The following is a 22,744-nucleotide window of genomic DNA, read 5'->3' as shown; positions in this document are numbered from 1 at the left end:
AATTGACTTGGCTATGCGGGCTAGTGTACAGTTTTTTATCAAATCTCCAGTAGTGTGCAGTGATGTCCTAGGCCTTCACATTCATTCACCACCCACTCAATGACTCACCCATAGCAACTTCCTGTCCTGCAAGCTCCATTTATGGTAAGTGCCCTAGAAAGGTGTATTATTTTTAATCCTTCATACTGTATTTTCTATGTTTCGATATATTTATATGTACAAATACCATTGTGTTATAATTGTCTGCAGTAGTCAGTACATTAATATCCTGTACAGGTTTGTAGTCTGGGAGCAATAGGCTACACCATATAGCCTAGGTGTATAGTAGGCTGTACCATATAGGTGTATGTAAGTACACGCAAGTGTTCCCATAAGGACAAAGTGGCCTAATGATGCATTTCTCAGAACACATACCTGTTGTTAAGTGATTCATGACTCTGCATGTGTTTGTGTGTGTGTGTAATGTTGGGAGATACATATATTTCAGAAAATTTTTTTTGAATTATAATGTGTTATAATTAGTTCTGTTACCTTTCTTCAGTTTTCTTTATCAAGGACTCCTATATGTTGGATCTTCTTTGCCTATTTTCAATATTTACCATTTATCTGAAGTTATTTCTATGTTTAAATTTCTTTTTGATAAAAAAAATTATTTTCAAATTGTAGTTCTCTTCAGACACTATTTTATTTTCTCATTCTTTTATTCCTTGTATTTCAGTCCACTTTACTGAAATAAGTTTTTCTTTTATTTCTAACACTTTCCCAAATTCTGTTACTTCATTCCTGAGTTTTTCTTATTCTGGCTTACTTTGCTGTTTCATGTGTCATATCATTTTATATCTTTACGGTGATACTGTGCCCGGTGTTAGATAAACAGTGGTATTCAAAACAAAGTCCATGTCTCCAATAATCATATTTCACTAATTCCAAGCCACATTTCTTTGTTCTTGTTTCTCTTGCTTCCCTCACCTCAACTTGGAATGCTTGTTTAAACATTAAAATGTCCTCATACCCAGAGGAAGGAATGCTGCGCAGAGGCCCCAGAATAATCTAGGCAGGTGCCTTGCTGGGTTTCCTGCGTATTCGCATTAGAGTGTACCCTTTTTGTCCAATCATTTTTCTTTTTTTTTTTAAATATGGAATGCTTCACGAATTTGCATATCATCCTTGTGCAGGGGCCATGCTAATCTTCTCTGTATCGTTCCAATTTTAGTATATATGCTGCCGAAGCGAGCACTGTCCAATCATTTTTCTATCTGGCTGTCCACGCTTTGTTGAATCTAAGCATAAAAATCCACATTTTCCCTTGTTATCTTTGGGTCTTCATTCTGAAGGCTCCTGTGTCACATAAAACAATGATCAAATCAATGTCTATGCCATTTCTCCTATTAACTGCCTCCTGTCAGTGATTTTCCAGTGAACCCACAGAGGGTGAAGAGGAAGCATCATCATTAATATCATCAATAAACATTCCCACAGTATTTGGCCCTTCTATGTCCTTTGTATGGTGCTGGGGATAATACAGACATATGACTGCAGAGATTTTCAAATGCAAAAGAAGAGAGATTATATTGATTTAAAAGCTGGATTCTGTCCTCACCCTGGAGCTAGTCTGCATTTATGAAAACTTACTTTCCACTGTGGCAGACACAAGCTTTCTACTCCAGCCGAACTGTGCCTTTCCTCAAATATTTAGGTGCCTTTTCATTTTCTGTTATGGAAAGGCCCTGAGCATATGCCAGGCTTTGGAGCCTTTTGTTAGTACTCTAGTCCATGCATAATTGCGCCTTCCTCTGAATTATATATAGCACCTCACTACTTACATTTCAATATACTTTCCTGGCCAGATGCAGTGGCTCACGCCTGTAATTCCAGCACTTTCGAAGGCCCAGGTGAGTGGATCACGAGGTCAGGAGTTCGAGACCAGCCTGACCAACATGGTGAAACCCTGTCTCTACTAAAAATACAAAAATTATCCAGGTGTGGTGGCACACACCTGTAATCTTAGCCACTTGGAAGGCTGAGACAGACAGGAGAATAATTTGAACCCAAGAGGCAGAGGTTGGCAGTGAGCCGAGATGGAGCAATTGCACTCTAGCCTGGGTGACAGAGCGAGACTCCATCTCAAAAAACAAAAATAAAAAATGTAAAAATAAATATTTTATATATATATATATATAAAAAAATATACATACATTTAATATATATATATTAATATATGTCCGCGTTTAGTTTAGAATTTCTTATCCTCTAAGGGGATAGATGCGTTCTGTGCCACCTTCTCGAGTACTAATGGTTAACCGGAGTGAACACAAGCAACCAACCGCTAGCCTGGAGCCCAAAACAACAGTCGCAGTTCTACAACAGAAAACGCTGCCCTGGGCCTGAGACCTGTCTCGGAAATGCTCCTCATCCATCTGCTGTTTCTCCCAGGACAACATAGGTCCAACCCCACGGGAATATACAGAGAGTCCTCGGGCCACAGACTTAAAGCCGCAACAGGGGTGCAGGGGGTCACGACAGTCTGGTCCCAGCCGACCAGCCAGCGACCACCAGGGACCGAACCTGGGACTGCAGCCGCACTTCCCCGCCCTCTTTTCCCAGCTCCGCCCTGCGGCGGGCGACGCTCCTGAGGGGCGGGGCTTCCGCTTCCGGCCGGGGATTGTTGACGCCGACGCCTACGCTTGCGGCTGCGGCGGTGGCGACGGAACTGTTGGGGCGGGGTAATTGGGGGAGAGAGACGGAGCAGTGACAGGTACCGCCGAGGGTGCTGCTGAGGCGACGATGGCAGAGGGGCCCGAGGAAGCCCGAGGCCCCGCTCCTGGGCAGGACGAAGGCGGGGGGGACCACGAGCCGGTCCCTTCCCTGAGAGGGCCTCCTACCGCCGCCGTCCCATGTCCCCGCGACGACCCCGAGGCCGAACCCCAGGCCCCGGGCCGGCCCACAGCTCCGGGCCTCGCAGCTGCCGCCGCTTACGAATCGGAACCGCCGCGCGAGCTTGGGAAGTGCGGGGAGGCGGCCTCCGGCTCCGGTGCAGGGCCGCCAGAGCAGGCGGGCTGCGAGGCGCCCGAGACCGCGGCGCCGCGGGAGAGACCGGCGCGGCTGAGCGCCCGTGAGTACTCCCGGCAAGTGCACGAGTGGCTGTGGCAGTCCTACTGCGGCTACCTCACCTGGCACAGCGGCCTGGCCGCCCTCCCCGCCTACTGCAGCCCCCAGCCGTCCCCGCAGAGCTTCCCCTCGGGCGGCGCTGCAGCCCCCCAGGCCGCGGCGCTGCCGCCGGCCCCGCAGCTGGGCTATTACAGCCCCTTCTACTTCCTGAGCCCCGGGGCTGCGGGGCCCGACCCGAGGACAGCTGCCGGCCTCAGCACCCCTGCTCCAGTCGCGAACCTGGGAGCCCGGGCTCCTCAAGTGCAGTCGTCCGTCCGGGCCACTCCAGTGACGAGGGTAGGATCCGCAGCCCCTTCGCGAAGCCCGAGCGAGACCAGGCAGCAGGCAGGTGAGACGCGCGGGCTGGAGGCTGGGCGGAGTAGAAGGGTCTTCAGGGGCCTGTGGGTAGAGCTGGCACGCTTTTTGGACCTGTCACTGCTGCTGCTACTCGGATTAGAGATCCTGCCCGTGCACTAGCTGTCGTTTGTCCAGGCCGTAAATCCCCAAAATGTACAAGGAGGCAATACAGTTTCTTCTTCCTTTAGACTTGGCACTCCGAATTGATTCCCTTCCTCATGGGGACTCGTTGTTTCTACGTGAAAAGAAACTGCTCTTCAAACCATCCTCTTCCTTTGGTTTTCACGCTCTGCAGAGTGAGGTCCAAAGCTACACTCGCAGATGGCAAACTCACTTTTGGAGGGGCTCAACTGTTAATGCTGGAAATTATTCAGATATTGGCTACTTAGGACAGTGGAACTGAACGGACATAAAAGGAGATTGACATGGATGCGTGTGGAGTTAGGAAGCTTTTGATTGGGTCAAAGCTTCACTTCATTTGATCGAGAAGCCCTGGCTTATTGATCTTGTATATCGTGTAATTGTTTTTGCTTCTGTGTGTGAACTAGAGTATTTTGAATTAGTTTACCACTTAAGCTATTAGACTTTTCGTTTATTTAGCCACAGATAGAAGGGACAAGAACTACTTGATGCCTCTGATCCCAGCAGAATTTAGGATGACAGATTGATATTGGGTTTATTTTAGAGAAAGCAAAACAAACTAAAGGAGGGGTTACAGGGATTTACTTTATACTAATTGCCAATGTATAACCTTGATTTGTACTAAAATCGATTTTCTGTCACTTAGATCTGTGATCACTTGGATTCTCAGAATTCTTAGTGAAATTTATTGGGTACTCTAATCAGATTTGTCTGTGAAATCACTTTTGGTGGGGCGGGGCGGGGGGGGGGGGGGGGGTGGAGGACGAGGTTTGGCTCTATCGCCCAGGCTGGATAGTGCAGTGGCGCAATCCTGGCTCGCTGCAACCTCTGCCTCCCAGGTTCAAGCCATCATGCCACCTCAGCTTCCCTAGTAGCTGGGACTATAGGCATGTGCCACCATGCCTGGCTAATTTTTTTATTTTTTGTTGAGACCGGGTTTCGCTATGTTGGCCAAGGCCAGACCGGTCTCGAACTCCTGGCTTCAAGCAATCTGCCTGTCTTGGCCTCCCGAAGTACTGGTATTACAGATGTGAGTCACTGCACCCAGCTATGTGAAATCAATTTTTAAACGTTAAAGTTAGGAAAACAAATTTTAAGTTCAGTAAATAGTGGAGTACTGTTCCTCTATTTTAATAACATGGATTCTTGGTGGAATGAATATCAATAGTTGTTGCAAGGTTATATTTTTTTATTAAGTTGTACCTTGACTTTCTTTACCAATTCATTACATGGCCTGTGTTCCAAGGCTTATGTGAAATGGTTTTTCCTAACTTTTTTTTTTTTTTTTTTTAATTTACAGGCAGAGAATATGTTATTCCATCCTTGGCCCACAGATTTATGGCAGAGATGGTGGATTTCTTTATTCTCTTCTTTATAAAAGCAACCATTGTCTTAAGCATTATGCACCTCAGTGGGATAAAGTAAGTTGAGGACATTTGCAGAAAGGTTATTTCTACTGTTTAAAACTATTGTTTTGTTACGTTCTGTTTGTCTACACGAGACTATATGGATAATGAGCTTGTCAGTGTCATGATTTCTTTATGAGAGCTTTGTCAGATTTATGGTTTTCTTGTTGTTTTAAGAAATAACTAAAAATTTCTACTGAATTCTATAAGATGTGTGGGAATCTCACCTATCAAAAATAGGTAAAAGGAGCCTCCAAACCTGGTTTGATTTTATTCAACTATTCCTTTTTTTTTTTTTTTTTTTTTTGAGACGGAGTCTTGCTCTGTAGCCCAGGCTGGAGTGCCGTGGCGGGATCTTGGCTCACTGCAACAAATCTGTCTCCCGGGTTTAGGCAATTCTCTTGCCTGAGCCTCCCAAGTAGCTGGAACTTGAGGTGCACGCCGCCACGTCTGGCTAATTTTTTGTATTTATTTTAGTTGAGACTGGGTTTCACGGTGTTGCCCAGGCTTGTCACAAACTCCTGAGCTGAGGCAATCTTGCCTGCCTCAGTCTCTGAAAGTGCTGGGATTACAGGTGTGAGCCACCGTGCTTGGCCTCCTCAACAATTCTTTTAGGCCAGGAACCAATTTACCTGTCCCTGTCGTGTTCCCTCTTGCTATCTTGTGGAGTCTCTAAAGACAAGGTATAAAGAGCTTTTGGTAGGTGAATAAATAATCAACTAGATGGCGTTTCCAAATGGGATTGCTTATACTGTGGGGCAAGTCCCAAGTGAACTTCAAAGTGAGACATTTATTTGAGTGATCCTTCCAGATTAACAGTAATCCTAATGGCAGTTATCACTTCCTGAGTATTTTCTATATGCCGTGTACTGAGCTTGCTCGTTTTTTCATATGGATTCTTTTTTTTTTTTGAGACGGAGTTTCGCTCTTGTTACCCAGGCTGGAGTGCAATGGCGCGATCTCGGCTCACCGCAACCTCCGCCTCCTGGGTTCAGGCAATTCTCCTGCCTCAGCCTCCTGAGCAGCTGGGATTACAGGCACGTGCCAACATGCCCAGCTAATTTTTTGTAGTTTTAGTAGAGACGGGGTTTCACCGTGTTGACCAGGATGGTCTCGATCTCTTGACCTCGTGATCCACCCGCCTCGGCCTCCCAAAGTGCTGGGATTACAGGCGTGAGCCACTGCGCCCGGCTTCATATGGATTCTTATTTAATCTTCATACCAAGATGAGATGTTGAGATTAATACCTCCATTTTATAGAGTCTGAAATTTGGGTTTATGAAAAGTTGAGCCCAGAACTTAAAATGTTACAAAGGTAGTAAGTGATAGAGTCAAGATACAAACCTATGCAGTCAAATTTAGGGTCCTTGCCGGAACCTGAGTGTTACTGTGATTACTCCCTGTCCCTCTGTCTCTCACCATACTGTACATTCGGTGAAATACTGCTTTATGTTCAGTTTTCTGAATTGCTTTCAGCCCCAGACCTCCTCACTGCCAGACCATTTTTCTTTTTTTTTTGAGACAGGGTTTTTCTCTGTCACCCAGGCTGGGGCGCAGTGGTACAATCACAGCTCACTGCAGCCATGATCTCCTGTGCCCAAGTAATACTCCCACCTCAGCCTCACAAGGAGCTGGGACCACAGGCATGTGCCACCATGCTAGCTAATTAAAAAAACTTTTTTTGTAGTGACAGGGTCTCCCTATGTTGCCCAGGGTGGTCTCAAATTCCTGGGCTCAAATGATTCTCCTGCCTCAGCCTCCTAAAGTGCTGAGATTACAAGCATAAACCACTGCAGCTGGCCCATTTTTTTTTTTTTTTTTTAATCATGATTGCTTCTCCCTTCTCCAATTACTGTCATCTCTTGCTTGGATTCTAGCAAAAGTCTTCTAGTGGTAACTCAGTCTCCTGTTTTATCTCAGTCCAGTCTCTGATACAAAAGCAAAGTGATCATAAATCCTGGTTCTGCCCCTCTCCTACCTTAAAACCCTTCAGTGGTTTCTCGTTTTAAAATTTTTATTATTTTTATTTTTTTAGAGATGGGGGTCTCACTATGTTGCCCAGGTTGGCCTCAAAATCCTGGGCTCAGGCGATCCTCCCAGCTTAGCCTCCCAAAGTGTTGGGATTACAGGCATGAGCCATCATGCTCAGCCCCTTCAGTGGTTTCTCATTACCAGCAGGATAAAGTCTGAATTTCTTCATGTAGTTTAACAGATACCTTTATTTCTTAATCACTGACACCTCTCACATTTAGTATATGAGCCATACCAAACAACTAACAGCTTCTGTCACATACGCTCTTGCTCCAAGACTTGCTCTCCTGCTGTTCCCTTTCTGAAACATTATTCCTTCTTAGTCTGGCTGACTTTTCTTCATCCTTCAGATTCTCATCTAACTGTCTAGAAAGCTTCACAAGGTTAAGTGTACCTGGTATGTATTTCCATAGTGTCCTAGGCTCCCCATTACAGCACTCATCCCACTTTATTATTGCTACTTACTTATTGTTCTGCTTTGCTAGATCAGACCCTCCATGAAAGCAGAGACTATGTTAATTCATTCACCCATTATTTCCCCAGGGCGAGTACAGTGTCTGCCCACAATAATGCTGCTTATTTGTTGAATAAATTAATGAATGCTTTATGAGACTAGATGGTTGGGAATCTAAAGATTAGTTTAGAATTTCAATTAAAATGTATGACTTACACTAATGAAAAAAATCAGTGCAACTATTCTGGTAACTAATTCTTTACTATTATTTTGTGTAGGGATATCTCTAAGTTTGCTATGCATTATATAATAGAAGAAATAGATGAAGACACATCAATGGAAGACCTGCAGAAAATGATGGTTGTGGCTCTTATATACAGATTATTGGTTTGTTTCTATGAGGTAAGCTATTGAGTTCAGCAAGTATTAACATTTATCTAATTTTATGGTTTTATATTTTATTTTTATCTTACTATTTTTTCTGAGATGGAATTTCACTCTTATTGCCCGGACTGGAGTGCAATGGTGTGACCTCGGCTCACTGCAACCTTAACCTCCCGGGTTCAAGTGATCCTCCTATCTCAGCCTCCCGACTAGGTGGGACTACAGGTGCATACAGCCACACCCAGCTAATTTTGTATTTTTAGTAGAGATAGGGTTTCGCCATGTTGGCCAGGCTGGTCTCAAACTCCTGGCCTCAGGTGATCCACCCACCTTGGCTTCCCCAAGTGCTGGCATTTCAGATGTGAGCCACTGCACCCGGCCAACAGTATCAGCCCAAGACAAAAAAGTAAGAGAAATTTATAATTATTCATGTCTTTTCCACATGTCTACTTTTCTGTTTTTTTCCAAATTTTAATTAATGATTAAGCAAAAACTTTTGGAAGAAGAGACATTTTACAATTTCCTTGTAATATTTTTTAGTTTTAGAAAGTCAAAATTTCACTTAGGTTGTGGTCCAAAAATGTAAATTGGTTGTGGAACGTGCAGTGTGTTTCTTTTGCTGCAAATTAGTCTTAGAGAAATATTACAGGAGACAGACATCTTGTAGTATTGGACATGCTAGAGACCTACAGAAATGCATTAAGTTAAATGGTTAACGTTTCTGTGCAGTTCTTTCAAATTGAAATTTTTAAAACATGAAATAATATGATAGGAAAGCTTAAAAATTGGTATAGATGAGCTAGTAAGTTATTTTCAAATTATCCTTCTTTCCTTAGATCATTTGCATTTGGGGAGCAGGTGGAGCTACCCCAGGGAAGTTCCTGCTGGGGCTTCGAGTTGTGACATGCGATACATCAGTGCTTATTGCACCAAGTCGGGTTTTAGTGATTCCTTCCTCAAATGTTAGCATTACAATGTAAGTCCTTTTCTTAGCTTAATCTACTACATACTTAAGAAAATAATGTTTTAGAATATTGGGGTTTTCTTCTTTGTGGCATAGAGATAGGCTTATATTTATCAAGTTTAAGGCTTATATTAAGTTTAAAACAAAGTTTATGAGTATTTATTTCAGTTGTGTTATATGATTTAGACCTCTCTTCCAGTGTACATTTTCCAGATGATCATTTTATGAATTACAAGTCACAATATGAGAGGATGATTTGGGTGTTGATGCTATCTTACTGCTCCATGACCATTTTTATTATTGTCTAGATCTGTGGACATTAGGTCAGTTTCTAATCTGTCTTGAGTCTCCATTTGGCCGTACCTATCATTATTCCGTCTTGAATAGGCAGTAAGAGTTTTGACAGCTATACATTCGTGCATCCTTCTGCTGCTGAGAGTTTGCAGTACTGTCAATACTCAAGGTTAGCTGTTGGCATGTAGCTCTGGGGGAAGGTACAACTAGTGATAATGGAAGTTGTGGAGGTGAGTGGCCGGTAGTCAGTTGAGCCAAACAAGATATTGGCTGCAATTTTTGCCAGAATGATTCAGAGCTGGATTGTTACATCAAGGACTATGGGCCAGGCATGGTGGCTCATGCCTGTAATCCCAGCACTTTGGGAGGCCAAGGCAGGTGGATCAAGAGGTTGAGTGATCAAGACCGTCCTGGCAAACATGGTGAAACTCTGTCTCTACTAAAAATGTAAATATTAGCTGGACGTAGTGGTGCATGTCTGTAGTCCCAGCTACTCGGGAGGCTGAGGCAGGAGAATTGCTTGAACCTGGCACGTGGAGGTTGCAGTGAGCCAAGATCTCACCACTGCATTCCAGCCTGGGGGACAGAGCAAAACTCCATCTTGGGGGGGGAGAGGAAAAAGAAATATGAACAGGTGACTCTAGAAACCTTGGCTTTGCCATCTTCAAATTTTTCTTAAAATTCCATAGTTGTAAACCTACCTACTTCTTTTAGTAAGCGTCAGTAATGGCAAATGTTACATACTGAGTACTTTTTATATACCTGCACTGTAACACTGCATGTGTACTAACTGATTTAATGCTAATAACCTTATAAGATAGATACTATTGTTCCCGTTTTGCAGATGTGAAATACAGCTAGTTAGTAATTGGTAGAAGATGGATCTTAATTTAACTAGTTTGGATTCAGAACCCACACTCGCAGCCACTGTACTTTTCTGCAGCCCTTCCGTGCACTAAAAAGGAAGAAATCTAACAAGTAGGAGAATTCTCCATTCTGAGTGATTGCTGAAAGCTTTTAAAAAGCTTTCCTTAATCATTGGATACCACAAAGGAAAATGCCGATGAAAGAACACACAGTATTTTAAAATGCAGGTTCTTTATATAAGGTAAATAAATGGGACTACAGTAAGCATACTCAGAATTTATGTTCATTTCTTCTAAGAAAATACTAGACAGTAGGCCGGGCGCGGTGGCTCACGCCTGTAATCCCAGCACTTTGGGAGGCCGAGGCGGGTGGATCACGAGGTCAAGAGATCGAGACCATCCTGGTCAACATAGTGAAACCCCGTCTCTACTAAAACTACAAAAAATTAGCTGGGCATGGTGGTGCGTGCCTGTAATCCCAGCTACTCAGGAGGCTGGGGCAGGAGAATTGCCTGAACCCGGGAGGCGGAGGTTGCGATGAGCCGAGATCGCGCCATTGCACTCCAGCCTGGGTAACAAAAGCAAAACTCCATCTCAAAAACTAGACAGTATTGTCAACCCTTATTCTGTATTCCAAGGCATGTTTATTACTGCTTTTTATGTTCACGTTCTGAGGTCTTTTATGTTGTTGAAGTCTTTAGAAATAGCCCAGGTGGTTTGATCATGATACAGTGCTACTTGAAAATGTATCAAAGGCAAAAATTCTCTCAACTATACTTTGAATGTCTTTTTCCCTGTGGACTTTTGTAGAGAAGTAGAACTGTGTTTTAAATATCTATTTTGAACTTGATGGGATACCATTAATCTGTATGTGGTTTGATGTCTAAGTCATATTTTTGTTTTGACTTTTTAGGTCCACTATACGGGCTTTGATCAAGAATTTTTCTATTGCTTCTTTTTTCCCTGCTTTCATCACACTGCTGTTTTTCCAGCATAATCGAACAGCCTATGACATTGTAGCAGGAACCATTGTGGTAAGAAGAAATGGGGCCAGATGATGTCCCCCAAAGCCCTGATTTCCACACACTGTAATGACAAGACTAAATTATGTATCAAGGCCATCAGTATCCCTGGGTTACACTAATTCATGATTTAGAAATTAAAGCAGTCACTCCAGTGTGATGCAGGTGACTATTTTCAAAGTACTGATTTTACTCGAATGCCAAAGAACTTTTCCAGCAGAAAAACCTATTAAATTCAAGTAAATTTTTAGATCAAAAAGGCAAATGATTTTATCAACAATGGACAATATATACTTTCTTAAGATCTAAGGCATTAGGATTTGCTGAAAGCATTTCCAGCTTTGAAATCTCCAAATGAAACTTTAAAATTTGTTTTGATTTACCCCAAAATAATGGAAAATGTTCAGCTGTGTTTTGTAAACACCTATGTAACTCATCTTTTGGTTTTCAAATTCCTGGGGCAATTGTCTTTGGTGTTTAGGGGAGGGAATGAGAACACAAACTGGACAATCCACTCTCTCCCATCCCAGGAGATGGTGAGTTAGCTGCCAGAAAGGCAGGCCTAGCAGTTCCCTTACCTGAAGTTTCCAGTCTGTACTGCAGTTCCCTCCGGTGATCATGTAACTTTACAAGTATTCTTAATGCTTGAACATGTATTTGGGGACAAGTTTCTCATGATGATGAAAAAGTATTAAGTCATATTGCTATGTTATCATTGATTTTTTTAAAGGTAAGTTAGTACGTTTAATGGTGGGAGGAGTAAATTTTCACTGTACATTTAACTTACAATTTATGTGCAAGTGTTTTCAGTGCCCTGAATCAAACTATAAATATGTGGGGAGAAATTACTTCCATCAAACTATTGCATATTTACTGTAAAAGTATTTCCAGTATGTGTGCAGCATGAAGAAAGTATTAGTGCTTTTCAGTGTTCTCAATGAGTGTAAATTCTATTTATATACAGCATATTCACATACTACTTTCCTTATATTTTACATAGTTCCGCGACTGTTGAAAACATCAAGAAGAAAATTTAATAGTTCATCATTAACGCTAAATACTATTAATAGCTTGTGAAATATTAGCAATTTTCCCATTATGGACTGTTCTCTCTAAAGCAAGGGAGACTGTTGTTCCCAGACATTATTCTAGGTTCTGTCTGCTAGGGATAAAGTTTGGGGGGAAAATGTTACGCAGAGTAATACTGTGTATACTGCCATTTTGCATTATTGTTATGTTGTTGAAGCAAAACTGTAGGGTTTTATATGTGTGTGCTTTGCTAGATGTCCCAGTTAGCTGTGCTGCGATGTACCTGTACTATTTATGGTTTAAGTTTTGATTCTTAGGTATTTTTCTCCAGCTCTGACATTGTCTTCCAGAGATGCACTAAACTGTATTGCACAGTTCAAAATTTGATTTAAGGAATCTAGGCATTTGTTCTTGGTCTTAATAGCAAACACAGTACATGTCTATTACCACTGTATTTTCAAAGATTTTTTTCTTTGACATTTAAAACTGTGACAACAGATATTACACATTTGATTACAGAAATTTAATGTCTTTATTAATACTTTTATTATAAAATTTCATAAACCATGTTTTTCAAAACAAGTTTATATTAAATCCAGCTTCCCAGAAACACTAATATTTAAGTATGTCAATGTACTAAATAAATCATTCACTTGTACCCATGGGGAAGATTTGGTGTGACTGCCCTTCACAGTAAAAAAAGAAAAATCTTTTATTTTTAAAATTAGATTAGGAAATGTTACATAACTTATAACTTGGCACTTTAGTAGTGTGTACACTAGCATTAGTTTACACACTACTTTTGCCACTGGGACATTCAAGTTGAAATGTCCCTCAGTCATAGAACTCTGGAATATATCTTTCATTCATAATTTCTGCTCAGATAATACCTTGCCATCTAGGTTATTTTTGTTCATACTATAAAACAAAGGCAAGGTAGTCCAGTTTAATTTTGTATGCTTGGAACATTGCCCATTTTCTAGGAGTCATTCAGATTACTGTTTATGTAGGTTCAGTCAGATCCAACCACGGATTCGAGTTACTGTATTATATAACCCTATAAAATACATAAAAGTATTATTACTTTGCCTCTGTAATAGAACCCGAGAGACTATTCTGTTTCAGTTTATGAATTCACCGTTTGCACAAAGAGATTTTGATTCCCAAAGTTTGGGAAAGAATGACAAAACAATGAGGGAAGAAAGAGCCAGGCGTTAGTGCCACATATTTTTCTCTAGGGGTTGTAAGGTAGAGTGTCCTTTCAAGAACACTTTATTGTATTTCACTTACAGACCTGATTTTCTGTGTCAAAGTATAATTCTCATGCTGAAGCTCTAGCCTAAAAAGGCAGAAAACAGTTATCTTCATTCTACAACATATTCATCACTTTAATAAGAAGGGAACAAAATTTAGGATTCAAGCTGAGTGAGAATACTGTTTCAATGAACATGTTCCCTAAGATGAATCAGAACTGGCAGTTGATTTAGGTGTCTAGAAGAAACAGTTCCCACCAGTAAAAATATGCTGAAGGGCTAATGCACATTGAGAAAAATCTGACATACTGAATAAATAATGTTCATGTGGGAGCCAGGAGCTGGGTTAGCCTTGCCTTTAGACTGTGACTACAGAAATAAAGGCAGCACTTTTGGAACTAATAACAGCCTTAACTTGTATCATAAAGAGGACTGCCCAACTGAACTTTTGCTCTCACCAGCTCGGTATTTATTTCTGCCTAAGTACTCACCTTCCAATTTTACCCAAGTATTTAGGATAGAAAAACAAATGCATTATATTTGAGAGCTACTTCACCTACATTACAAAATGAGTCAGTGTTTTTAGTTTCAAGGGACAGTAAAAAGAAAGGATTTGTTCCCTTCAGTGACTTGTTTGGGTATTTCAGTGTTACGCCTAAGTTTCTAGCAAAGGAAGGGTAGAAAGGAGTTGAAAATTACACTACTTGGGAATAATGGGCTTTTTGAGGGGGATATGGATATTAAATGTTTCCATTAGGCAGCTGTTTTTTTGAATATGCCTAAACAGTATTCCTGACGAGAAACATGCCAATTACCTGACGTTCCTTGTCCCCAGTACAACAGGCCACTCACGATATCACAAAAAGTTCCTCATTTCAAACAGTGTACATATTTCTTTATGGTTCATTATAGTAAGGCTTGACCTGTAAACAGTATCTGATCGCCCACCTATAAATAAAATTCAGCATTCTATTTTTAATAATGTGTATGCCACCAATTTGTATTATTTGTCTCAATAAATACTTAGTCATCAACACGTCTATATTTTGTCTATTTCCTTGAGATAGTTTGCTCTAGAATCTCCTACTTAGGGAGACCTTGCTTCCAAATACAGTTTTTCCAGTGGGTATATCAGTAAACTAGAATACTTTCAGAAATACAGATCTATAAAAAAGGAATCATCCATCTTTAGGAATATGTTCTTTTAGCAAGTACACTCAGAAGTTCCTTGTACGTGAATTAAGCTTAATATTAAATTGATCCAGTCCTTTAAGAGTTGTTAACCATCACAACCACCACTTAAACCTCATCTGGGCAATTTAAATATAGTTGTGACCTTAAAAGCCTTTCCTGTTTAACTTTTATGAACAGGTCCAGAGAGAAGGGGCCAGATGCAAAACAACTGGTTCCTCAACAAGGGCAAAGACAATAAAGGATAAACCAGAGTGCGGCTAAAAGATGGTCTGAGCCTGTAGACAATGTGCTACTGTTATGAGCCTAGCCATAAATGTATGTTTTGGATGTACAGTGCATTTTTGAGACAAGTTTATAAAAGTTGTCCCACGTAACACAGAAATGAAGGCTTTGGCTGACGTGGTCATACAGCTGATGTGTGTAGCCAGACCTGCTACCCCTATTTTCTCAATTTTACTACACCAGATTTGTCAGTTTCCATTAAATGCACAAGCTAAAATAAGCTTTATAAAATTTCCATTGAACCTCAAAGTTTAAAACAGGCACAGAAAATAACATGCTAATAAAGTAAAAAGTTCTTACCATGTTTAACCAGCATATGGCCTGGTTATATGCTAAAATTAGCTCAATAATTAATTTCAAATAATAAAATTAGATGAACAAGCCAATTTCAGGGGAGAATTTGTAACAAGTATTAATGAGCAGCTTAAAGACATTTTTTAGTGGTCAGAACTGTACCTTTATCTCAATGCCCAGAATTGTAATTACTCAAAACTAGCAATTAAAGTGACACGCCCCCAAACCTCAGTTTTTTAGGTCTGCCAGGTGCTTATTTAGTTTTGGACCCTATCCAGACCCAGTCAGTCTCTGGTGATGAGGTCCTAGAATATGTATCTGACATATCCCACCAAATCCTCTGGTCAATCAACCAAATTATAAAAACATACGTACCTAATTATTCGATTAAATTTTCTGAATATGACTTTCCTCCCTTCAGAGATTCTTTTTCATTAAAAACAATCCCTGGCCGGGCTTGGTAGCTCACACCTGTAATTCCAGCACATTGGAAGGCAAGAAGATCACTTGGGCCCAGGAGTTCAAGTGAGCCAGCCTGGGCAACATAGCAAGACCCTGTTCTCTACAAACAATGAAATAAAAAAAAAAGTTAGCACGGTGGTATACATCTGTAGTCCCCAGCTACTCTGAAGGCTGAGGCAGGAGGACTGCTTGAGCCTAGGAGTTGAAGGCTACAGGGAGCTATGTTCACACCACTGCATTCTACCCTGAGTGAGAGAGGGAGACTATCCATCTTCATTACTCATTGGCCCAGCATGAGAAGTATGGGCTTTTATTATTTTCTTTCCAACATTTATCCCCCTCCAATCCCTGGCTACAAATAGCTTTAATTTTCACTTGTGTATGTAGCATACAACCCAAAGGAAGGCCGGGCGAGGTGCCTCACCCCTGCAATCCCAGCACTTGGGAGGCCAAGGTGGGCATATGAGCTGAGGTCAGGAGGTCGAGACCAGCCTGGCCAACATGGTGAAACCCCATCTTTACTAAAAATACAAAAATTAGCCAGGTGTGGTGGTGCACACCTATAGTCCCAGCTACTCGGGAGGGTGAGGCAGGAGAATTGCTTGAACCCGGGAGACAGAGGCTGCAGTGAGGTAAGATCACACCACTGCACCACAGCCTGGGCGACAGGGAAAAGAAAGAAACGTCAACCAACCAGAAGTTCAGCAAATTAAAACTGAGCACAAAATAACTGTACAATCAAACTGAAAAATAAAATTACCAAATACTGTTCCAAGAATTCTTTTGTGAACCGCAGAAAAACAATCCAGTTAAAAAAAGAATAAAATAATACTTACACTATCCAGTAACTTACCAAGGAAGATACAAGCACAAAGAGAAATGGATGTGTGTTTACTTTCAACTTTTTTTAAAAGGTATGTAAACTGATGGGCAAATTACTTTCCCCTTCTCTTAGGAGTTGTCTGAATCATGTCAATGTACTTTTTGGAACTTATCTTCCAATGAGCCACTGTTAACCTTTACTTTAAAAAGTCCTGTCCCAATAAGACTGTACCTTCATTATGAGGTAAAACTAGAACGAAAAGTATGTCATAATTTTTTATTGATGGCATTTATCCCATGGTTTAATATGTTAATTATACTGTAATAAACATGGCTTTAATATTAAACTTTTCCTTATTATCCAAAGTCACCACAGTCCATTTTAGTAAATATAAAAATATATGCTTAATACTTTGTACAATACTGGTTTTTGGTCCAAACAAAACTGGATCAGAAAAGCCAATAAATTCAACTTTAAGAATCCCCAATTTTTTTTTAAAGATTTCCAAATGGATTTAGGCAACTTTGAATAATGGGATTTACATAATAAAATCTGAGACAAGACTAAACAAACAACAAAAAAATCTCTAACACAAAATTCAAATTTCAAGTTCACAGATTTATGTTATGCCAAAAAAGTACAGAAACAAAATTGTATTTACACAAGTTTCATAATAAAATAATGAAAAAGGCAAGACAGGTGATAAAAGAATGAAAATATAGAAATAGCATATAATTATTAAATGGAGAATGAACTAGATCTAACAAGTCCTTAGCACGGACCATTCTTTAATCAGGCTTCCTCTATCAGAAAAGTTTAGTGCACAATACACCCAACTCACTCACTTCACACATACACCAGGACAAACTCAGCATAGAAATCATCCGTTTCAACATTCTCTAATCTATACAGAATTCTAATCTATACAGAATTCCTCAGATATAATTACAATTTCAACGCGTTCTGTAAACGCTTATCAGCGCACATAATGGTGTAGACAAAGAGGTTCTATACAAAGCCATTTGCCGTGCAGGCTCCATTCCCGGGAACAGCCAGACTATGTCAAATCAGTGAATAATCTGCTGGATCATAAAATATTTTTGCTGCAGAATCAGTCACCAGTCTAGCTATTATTTTTTAAAAGAGGGTGGGTGAAGCAGGGTGGGGCTTCTGTAAAGAAAGGGAAAGGAGGAAAAATCCAAAAATAAAGAAGTCCTTAGATCTGACTTCAGATAACCCCAGCACAAAGTATAATCCAGTATCTGAAAGCAGGGCACCAGCTGTTGTTAAAATTGCGTATAACACCAATGTGACCTTTATTTTCTGCGTCTAACAGCAGTCTTTATCTTGCGGCCAGGGACTGAAGTTCCAGAAGATGAGAACATATTTTTCCCATTTGACCTGTAAAAAATAAAAGCTTCATAATGTGGTATGATGCTCAGGGCAAAATTTCCAAATCCTAACATTTACCATGAGCAGCAGCAACTGTTACATACATTTTCTGCTATACCTAACACACACATTACTGTTTTTTTTTTTTTTTTCTCAAACTATAATCCTCCAGAATTGCAGTATGGTAAATTTATGTTGGAGAACATATTTAATTTTACCCAAACCATACTGGATCTTGATAACTTTTAAAAACAAAACATATACATGTACATACCCTTACCAATGTAAATTCTCCATTTCAATAAAAAATTATCTTACCCCACTGTAAATGCTGGAGACGGGTTAAACGGAAAGCCCCCCGAGCCTGAAGGCTGGGCTGAGGCTGCAGGTGTGCTAGAATTTGCACCAAATGTGAACACTCCTGATGGATTGTTGTTTGTGAAGTTGAAATTTGTAGTGCTGCTGCCGAACTGGAAAACCGAACCTGTAACAGTTGAAGCAGAAATACTTCATTAGGGCAAAATGATGTTTTGAAATTAATGACTCTGACCTCTACATATAAAAACATGCAAACAGTTAAGATACTTTGGTCTTTTAATCCAAAGAAAACTAAAAATATTTTCTCCACTAACACACAGTACATACTTGACACTTCCAACAAATCACACAACTTACCTGTGACCAAGGGGAAAAGGGCAGCCTGGACTTCTGGTTAAAGATAGTGAAATCAATAAACACATTTAGCTCTATCTTCTTTGAACAGTGCATTAAAACAACAAGGGATTTTTACAAAGATAGAGTGGTGACCACAGCAACAAAGGTTGAGAAGCTGGAAGGCTGACTAAAGTTGATACAGAATTAGCAGCAGGGAAAGAACAGAAGCAATTGCATTTATACCAAACATACCCAAGATGTTTAGGTTCCAAATACCTCTGGAAGTGAGAATTAAGGCAGGAATTAGAGAGAGAGAGAGAAAAGGAAGGATAGCAGATATCCAGGATCAATCCCTCCCAACACCAAGATGGTAATGCTCAGTGGGGTGCAGTGGCTCATGCCTGTAATAGCACTTTGGGAGGCCAAGGCAGGTGAACTGTTTGAGCCCAGGAGTTTGAGACCAGCTTGGGCAACATGGAGAGACTTCATCTCTATAAAAAATTTTTTTGAATTAGCTGGCTATAATGGTGTACATCTGTAATCCCAACCACTCAGGAGGCTGAGGTGGGAAGATCTCAAGCCCAGGGGGTCGAGAATGCAGTGAGCCCTGATTGTGCCACTGCCCTCCAGCCTGGTCAACAGAGTGAGACCCCATCTCAAAAGGAAAAAAAAAAAAAAAAGCAGCAGCCAGTAATTCTCCTCTTCCACCCCACCAGAACGGAAGTCTTTGTAGAATTGTCTGGACTGGGGAACACCACATATATTTAACAGCAAGAATATCATTTTGAAAATGGGAATTAAGAGTAGGTTCAATATTCATTAAATACTGAGGGCTCCAGCCATCTTCCCAATCTTAGCTCCCAGAACACTGGCAAATGGAAGTTCCCTGACGCTCTCTAAGCAGGAGACTGGATGCATCTTCTCTGAGGAATCTGACAGACTAAGTGGAAAGAAAGGATACTAACATCCAAATTTTCTCAAGTAAAATAGAGAAAGCAGATAAATCTACAATGAAATTTGAGATCTGCAAGCCCTATCAACACAGAAAGGATTTACGTGGTATTTAGGTGTCCTACAGTCATAAAAAAGTTAACTAGGTAGCTAAGGAGTACCGGACATTTGAGGACAGTATTTAATAAGAAACACTGAGACAAAAATAATAAAAGCAATTTTGGGAAAACCGACTCAGCAAGGAAACAAAACGTCAAGGAAAAAAATCCAAACTCGGTATCTTTAATGAATACTTCATCCACTGGGGGATTGGGTGGGGAAACCCAGCGCATAAAAAAGAAACATCCAGAAAAAATGAGTACTTGGAAATTAAAGTCACAATAGTGGAAGTTAAAATCTCAGCAGAACAGGTAATGAAAGATAAATCTCAGAAAGTACAACAAAAAGATAAAAGGTGAGAAAGAAAGGAATGATAAAGGGCAAAATCTTCAAATACATAATTCAAGAAAATTCCCCAAAATGTAAGTTCACAAAAGAGCATGCTGCACTCCTTACACGAAGGATAAAAACAGACCCACATCAAGACATGTCCTGATGTAACAGAACACTGGAGGCAAAAGGGAAGAGTCTAACGATTCCAGAAAGAAGAAACAGGCCAAAGAGCAAAGATCAAGACTTCATGCAACTCTGGAAGCCAGAAAGTCTACAATAGAGAATGCCTTAAAAATTATAAAAATGATTTCCAATCTACATCTATATTCAATCAAAATCTTACCAAACGTGGAGAGAGAAATAGATCCTTGCAGACATGTATGGCCTCAAAATTTTCATCCCTGAACCCTCAAGAATCACTGGAAGATGTGCTGTATCAGAAAAGGGAGTAACAGGAAAGACATGACACTCAGGAAACAGGGGTTTCTATAAGGAGCTAAAAGGAATCTTCAGAAGAGCGATAAAAAGAGGTTTCCCAAGAGCACAGTTAAACAGCAAGCCTAGAAAGCCTGGTAGGAGGAACAGGTTAAAAGACCCTGTGAGAAAATTCTTTCGGTGCTTGCTTCAGCAGCACATACCCAAAACTTGAACAAAGATTAGGATGGTCCCCTCCACAAGGATGACACCCAAATTCGTGGTGTTCTGTGTTTTTAAAACTATAAAATACTGATGAAAGAAATTAAAGAGAACACAAACAAATATAAAGACATCCCATATTCATGGATCAGAAGAACTATTATTGTTAAAATGGCCATACTACTTAAAGCAATCTATGAATTCAATGCAATCCCTAACAAAAATACCAATGACATTCTTCATAGAAATAGAAACAAATCCTAAAATTCATATGGAACCACAAGAGTCCAAATAGCCAAAGCGATCCTGAGCAAAAAGAAAAAAGCTGGAAACATCATATTATCTGCCTTCAAAATATACTACACAAAGCTACAGTGACCCTATATAGCTATATGGGACTGGTACAAAAACATAGACCGATGCAGAATAATAGAGAACTCAGAAACAAATCCACGTATTTATGGCCAACTGATTTTTGACAAAGATGACAAGAACACACATTGGGAAAACAATACTCTCTTCAGTACATGGTGCTTGGAATACTGGAGATCCATATGTAGAAGAATGAAACTAGACCCCTGCTTCTCACTCTATGCAAAAATCAACTCTAAATGGATTAGACTTAAATGTAAGACACAACACTACAAAACTCCTAGAAGAAAACATAAGTAGAAATGCTCCAGGACACTGGTCTAAGCCAAGCTTGTCCAACCCAGAGGCCATGTGTAGCCCAGGATGGCTTTCAATGCCACCCAACAGAAATTCATAGACTTTCTCAAAACATTATGAATTTTTATTTTTATTTTTGCAATTTTCCTTTTTCGCTCCTCAACTATTGTTAGTGTATTTCATGTATGGCCAAAGACAATTCTTCTTCCGAAGTGCCCATGGAAGCCAGAAGACTGGACCCCTCCCCCACAGACAAAAATTTTATGGCTAAGACCTAAAAAGCACAGGCAACAAAAACAAAAATAGACAAGAGGGACTACAGTAAACTGAAAAGCTTCTGCACAGCAAAAGAAGCTATCAACAGAGTGAAAAACCTGTTGAAAGGGAAAAAATACTTGCTAACTATTCATCCAACAGGGGACTAACATCCAGCATACACAAGGAGCTCAAATAATTCAACAGCAAAACAAAAAACAAAGAACCCAAATAATCCCACTGAAAAGCAGGCATGTATGGCCTCAAAATTTTATTCTGACATTTGTTAATCTGAATACACATTTCTTAAAACACAACACATAAATGGCCAATAGACATGAAAAAATGCTCAACGTCACTAATCATAAGGGAAATGCAAATCAAAACCATAATGAGGTATCATTTCACCAGTTAGAACAGCTATTATCAAAAAGACAAAAATTAACAAATGCTAGCAAGGAAATGGAAACTCATATACTATTGGTAGGAATGTAAATTAGTATAACCATTATGAAAAACAGTAAGGAAGTTTCTCAAAATTTATCTAAAGAGAATCACATATGATCCAGCAATCCCACTACTGGCAATTTATCCAAAAAAAGGGAAATCAGTGTATCAAAGAGATACCTGTAGCTGATGTTTAAGCACTATTCACAACAGCCAAGATATGAAATCAACCTAAGTGTTAATCAACAGATGAATGCATATAGAAAATGTGGTTTAATATATAATAAAATACTATTTGGCCATTAAAAGAAATTAAAATCCCATCATTTACTACAACACAGATGGCACTGAAGGATGACATTGTGTTAAGTGAAATAAGCCAGGCACAAAGACAAATATTCAATGTTCTCACTCATATAGGAGCTAAAAAAAAGTTGATCTCATAGAGAATAGAATGATGGTTCAGAGGCTTGGTTGGGGTGGTGGTAGGAATAGAAGGTGGTGAATACAAACATATAGCTAGATAGAAGGAATATAACTTCTAGTATTTGAGAGGACAGGAGAGTGACTACAGTTAACAATAATTTACTGTTTATTTCAAAATAGCTAGAAGATCTGAAATGTTTCCAACACAAAGAAATGATGAACGTTCAAGATGATGGATATCCTAAATGCCCTAATTTGATTATTACACATTGCATGTATGTAACAAAATAACACCTATTAGTTTATAAAAATGAAAAAATTTAAAACATGGTTTTCATTTTTATAAAAAATGCTTTTGGATTATTACTAAAACTGTATTTCTATGTATGACAAAATGAATGCTTTGTGTTTTCTGTGGGACTGACCTTCACTAGACTTTGTAGTATGGCCTTTTTGTTGTTGTTGTTGCTGTTGACAGT

The 22,744-nt window shown here is 40.0% G+C and overlaps 2 protein-coding genes and 1 non-coding gene across 5 annotated transcripts in view; 1 reads left to right on the top strand and 2 right to left on the bottom strand.

The window, feature by feature from the left end:
- Positions 1-1,130: 1,130 nt before the first annotated feature.
- LOC116529856 lies at positions 1,131-1,237 on the bottom strand. The gene has a single exon (XR_004259706.1). It is a non-coding gene; the product is annotated as a U6 spliceosomal RNA (small nuclear RNA).
- Positions 1,238-2,685: 1,448 nt separating this feature from the next.
- Positions 2,686-14,388, top strand: FAM8A1 (family with sequence similarity 8 member A1). The gene is made up of 5 exons (XM_032247651.1): positions 2,686-3,496; positions 4,946-5,066; positions 7,815-7,938; positions 8,757-8,896; positions 10,958-14,388. The coding sequence occupies exons 1-5, from the start codon at positions 2,785-2,787 to the stop codon at positions 11,100-11,102; spliced, it is 1,242 nt and encodes a 413-aa protein (XP_032103542.1). The 5' UTR covers positions 2,686-2,784; the 3' UTR covers positions 11,103-14,388.
- A 2,277-nt stretch (positions 14,389-16,665) lies between these two features.
- Positions 16,666-22,744, bottom strand: part of NUP153 (nucleoporin 153) — an 80,093-nt gene continuing 74,014 nt past the window's right edge. For all 3 annotated transcript variants that reach the window (XM_032247648.1, XM_032247649.1, XM_032247650.1), the window contains 2 exons: positions 18,114-18,279; positions 16,666-17,804 (listed from right to left, as the gene is read on the bottom strand). In XM_032247648.1, coding sequence (XP_032103539.1) covers positions 17,720-17,804; positions 18,114-18,279 — 251 coding nt within the window. In that variant the 3' untranslated portion in view covers positions 16,666-17,719. The remainder of the gene's footprint in view (positions 17,805-18,113; positions 18,280-22,744) is intronic.

Source organism: Sapajus apella, unplaced genomic scaffold (genome assembly GCF_009761245.1).
Source record: "Sapajus apella isolate SASKATOON/1434 unplaced genomic scaffold, GSC_monkey_1.0 scaffold63, whole genome shotgun sequence".
In the NCBI taxonomy this organism is placed as follows: Eukaryota; Metazoa; Chordata; class Mammalia; order Primates; family Cebidae; genus Sapajus; species Sapajus apella.
Note: the sequence above shows the minus strand (reverse complement) of the source record. Positions and strands in the feature narration are given on the sequence as shown.

Excerpts from the sequence above, each read along its gene's own strand:
- FAM8A1 (XM_032247651.1), top strand. The coding sequence starts at position 2,785 with ATGGCAGAGGGGCCCGAGGAAGCCCGAGGCCCCGCTCCTGGGCAGGAC. Across the intron at positions 3,497-4,945 it reads CGAGACCAGGCAGCAGGCAG|GCAGAGAATATGTTATTCCA; the intron begins GTGAGACGCGCG and ends TTTAATTTACAG. Across the intron at positions 5,067-7,814 it reads ATGCACCTCAGTGGGATAAA|GGATATCTCTAAGTTTGCTA; the intron begins GTAAGTTGAGGA and ends TATTTTGTGTAG.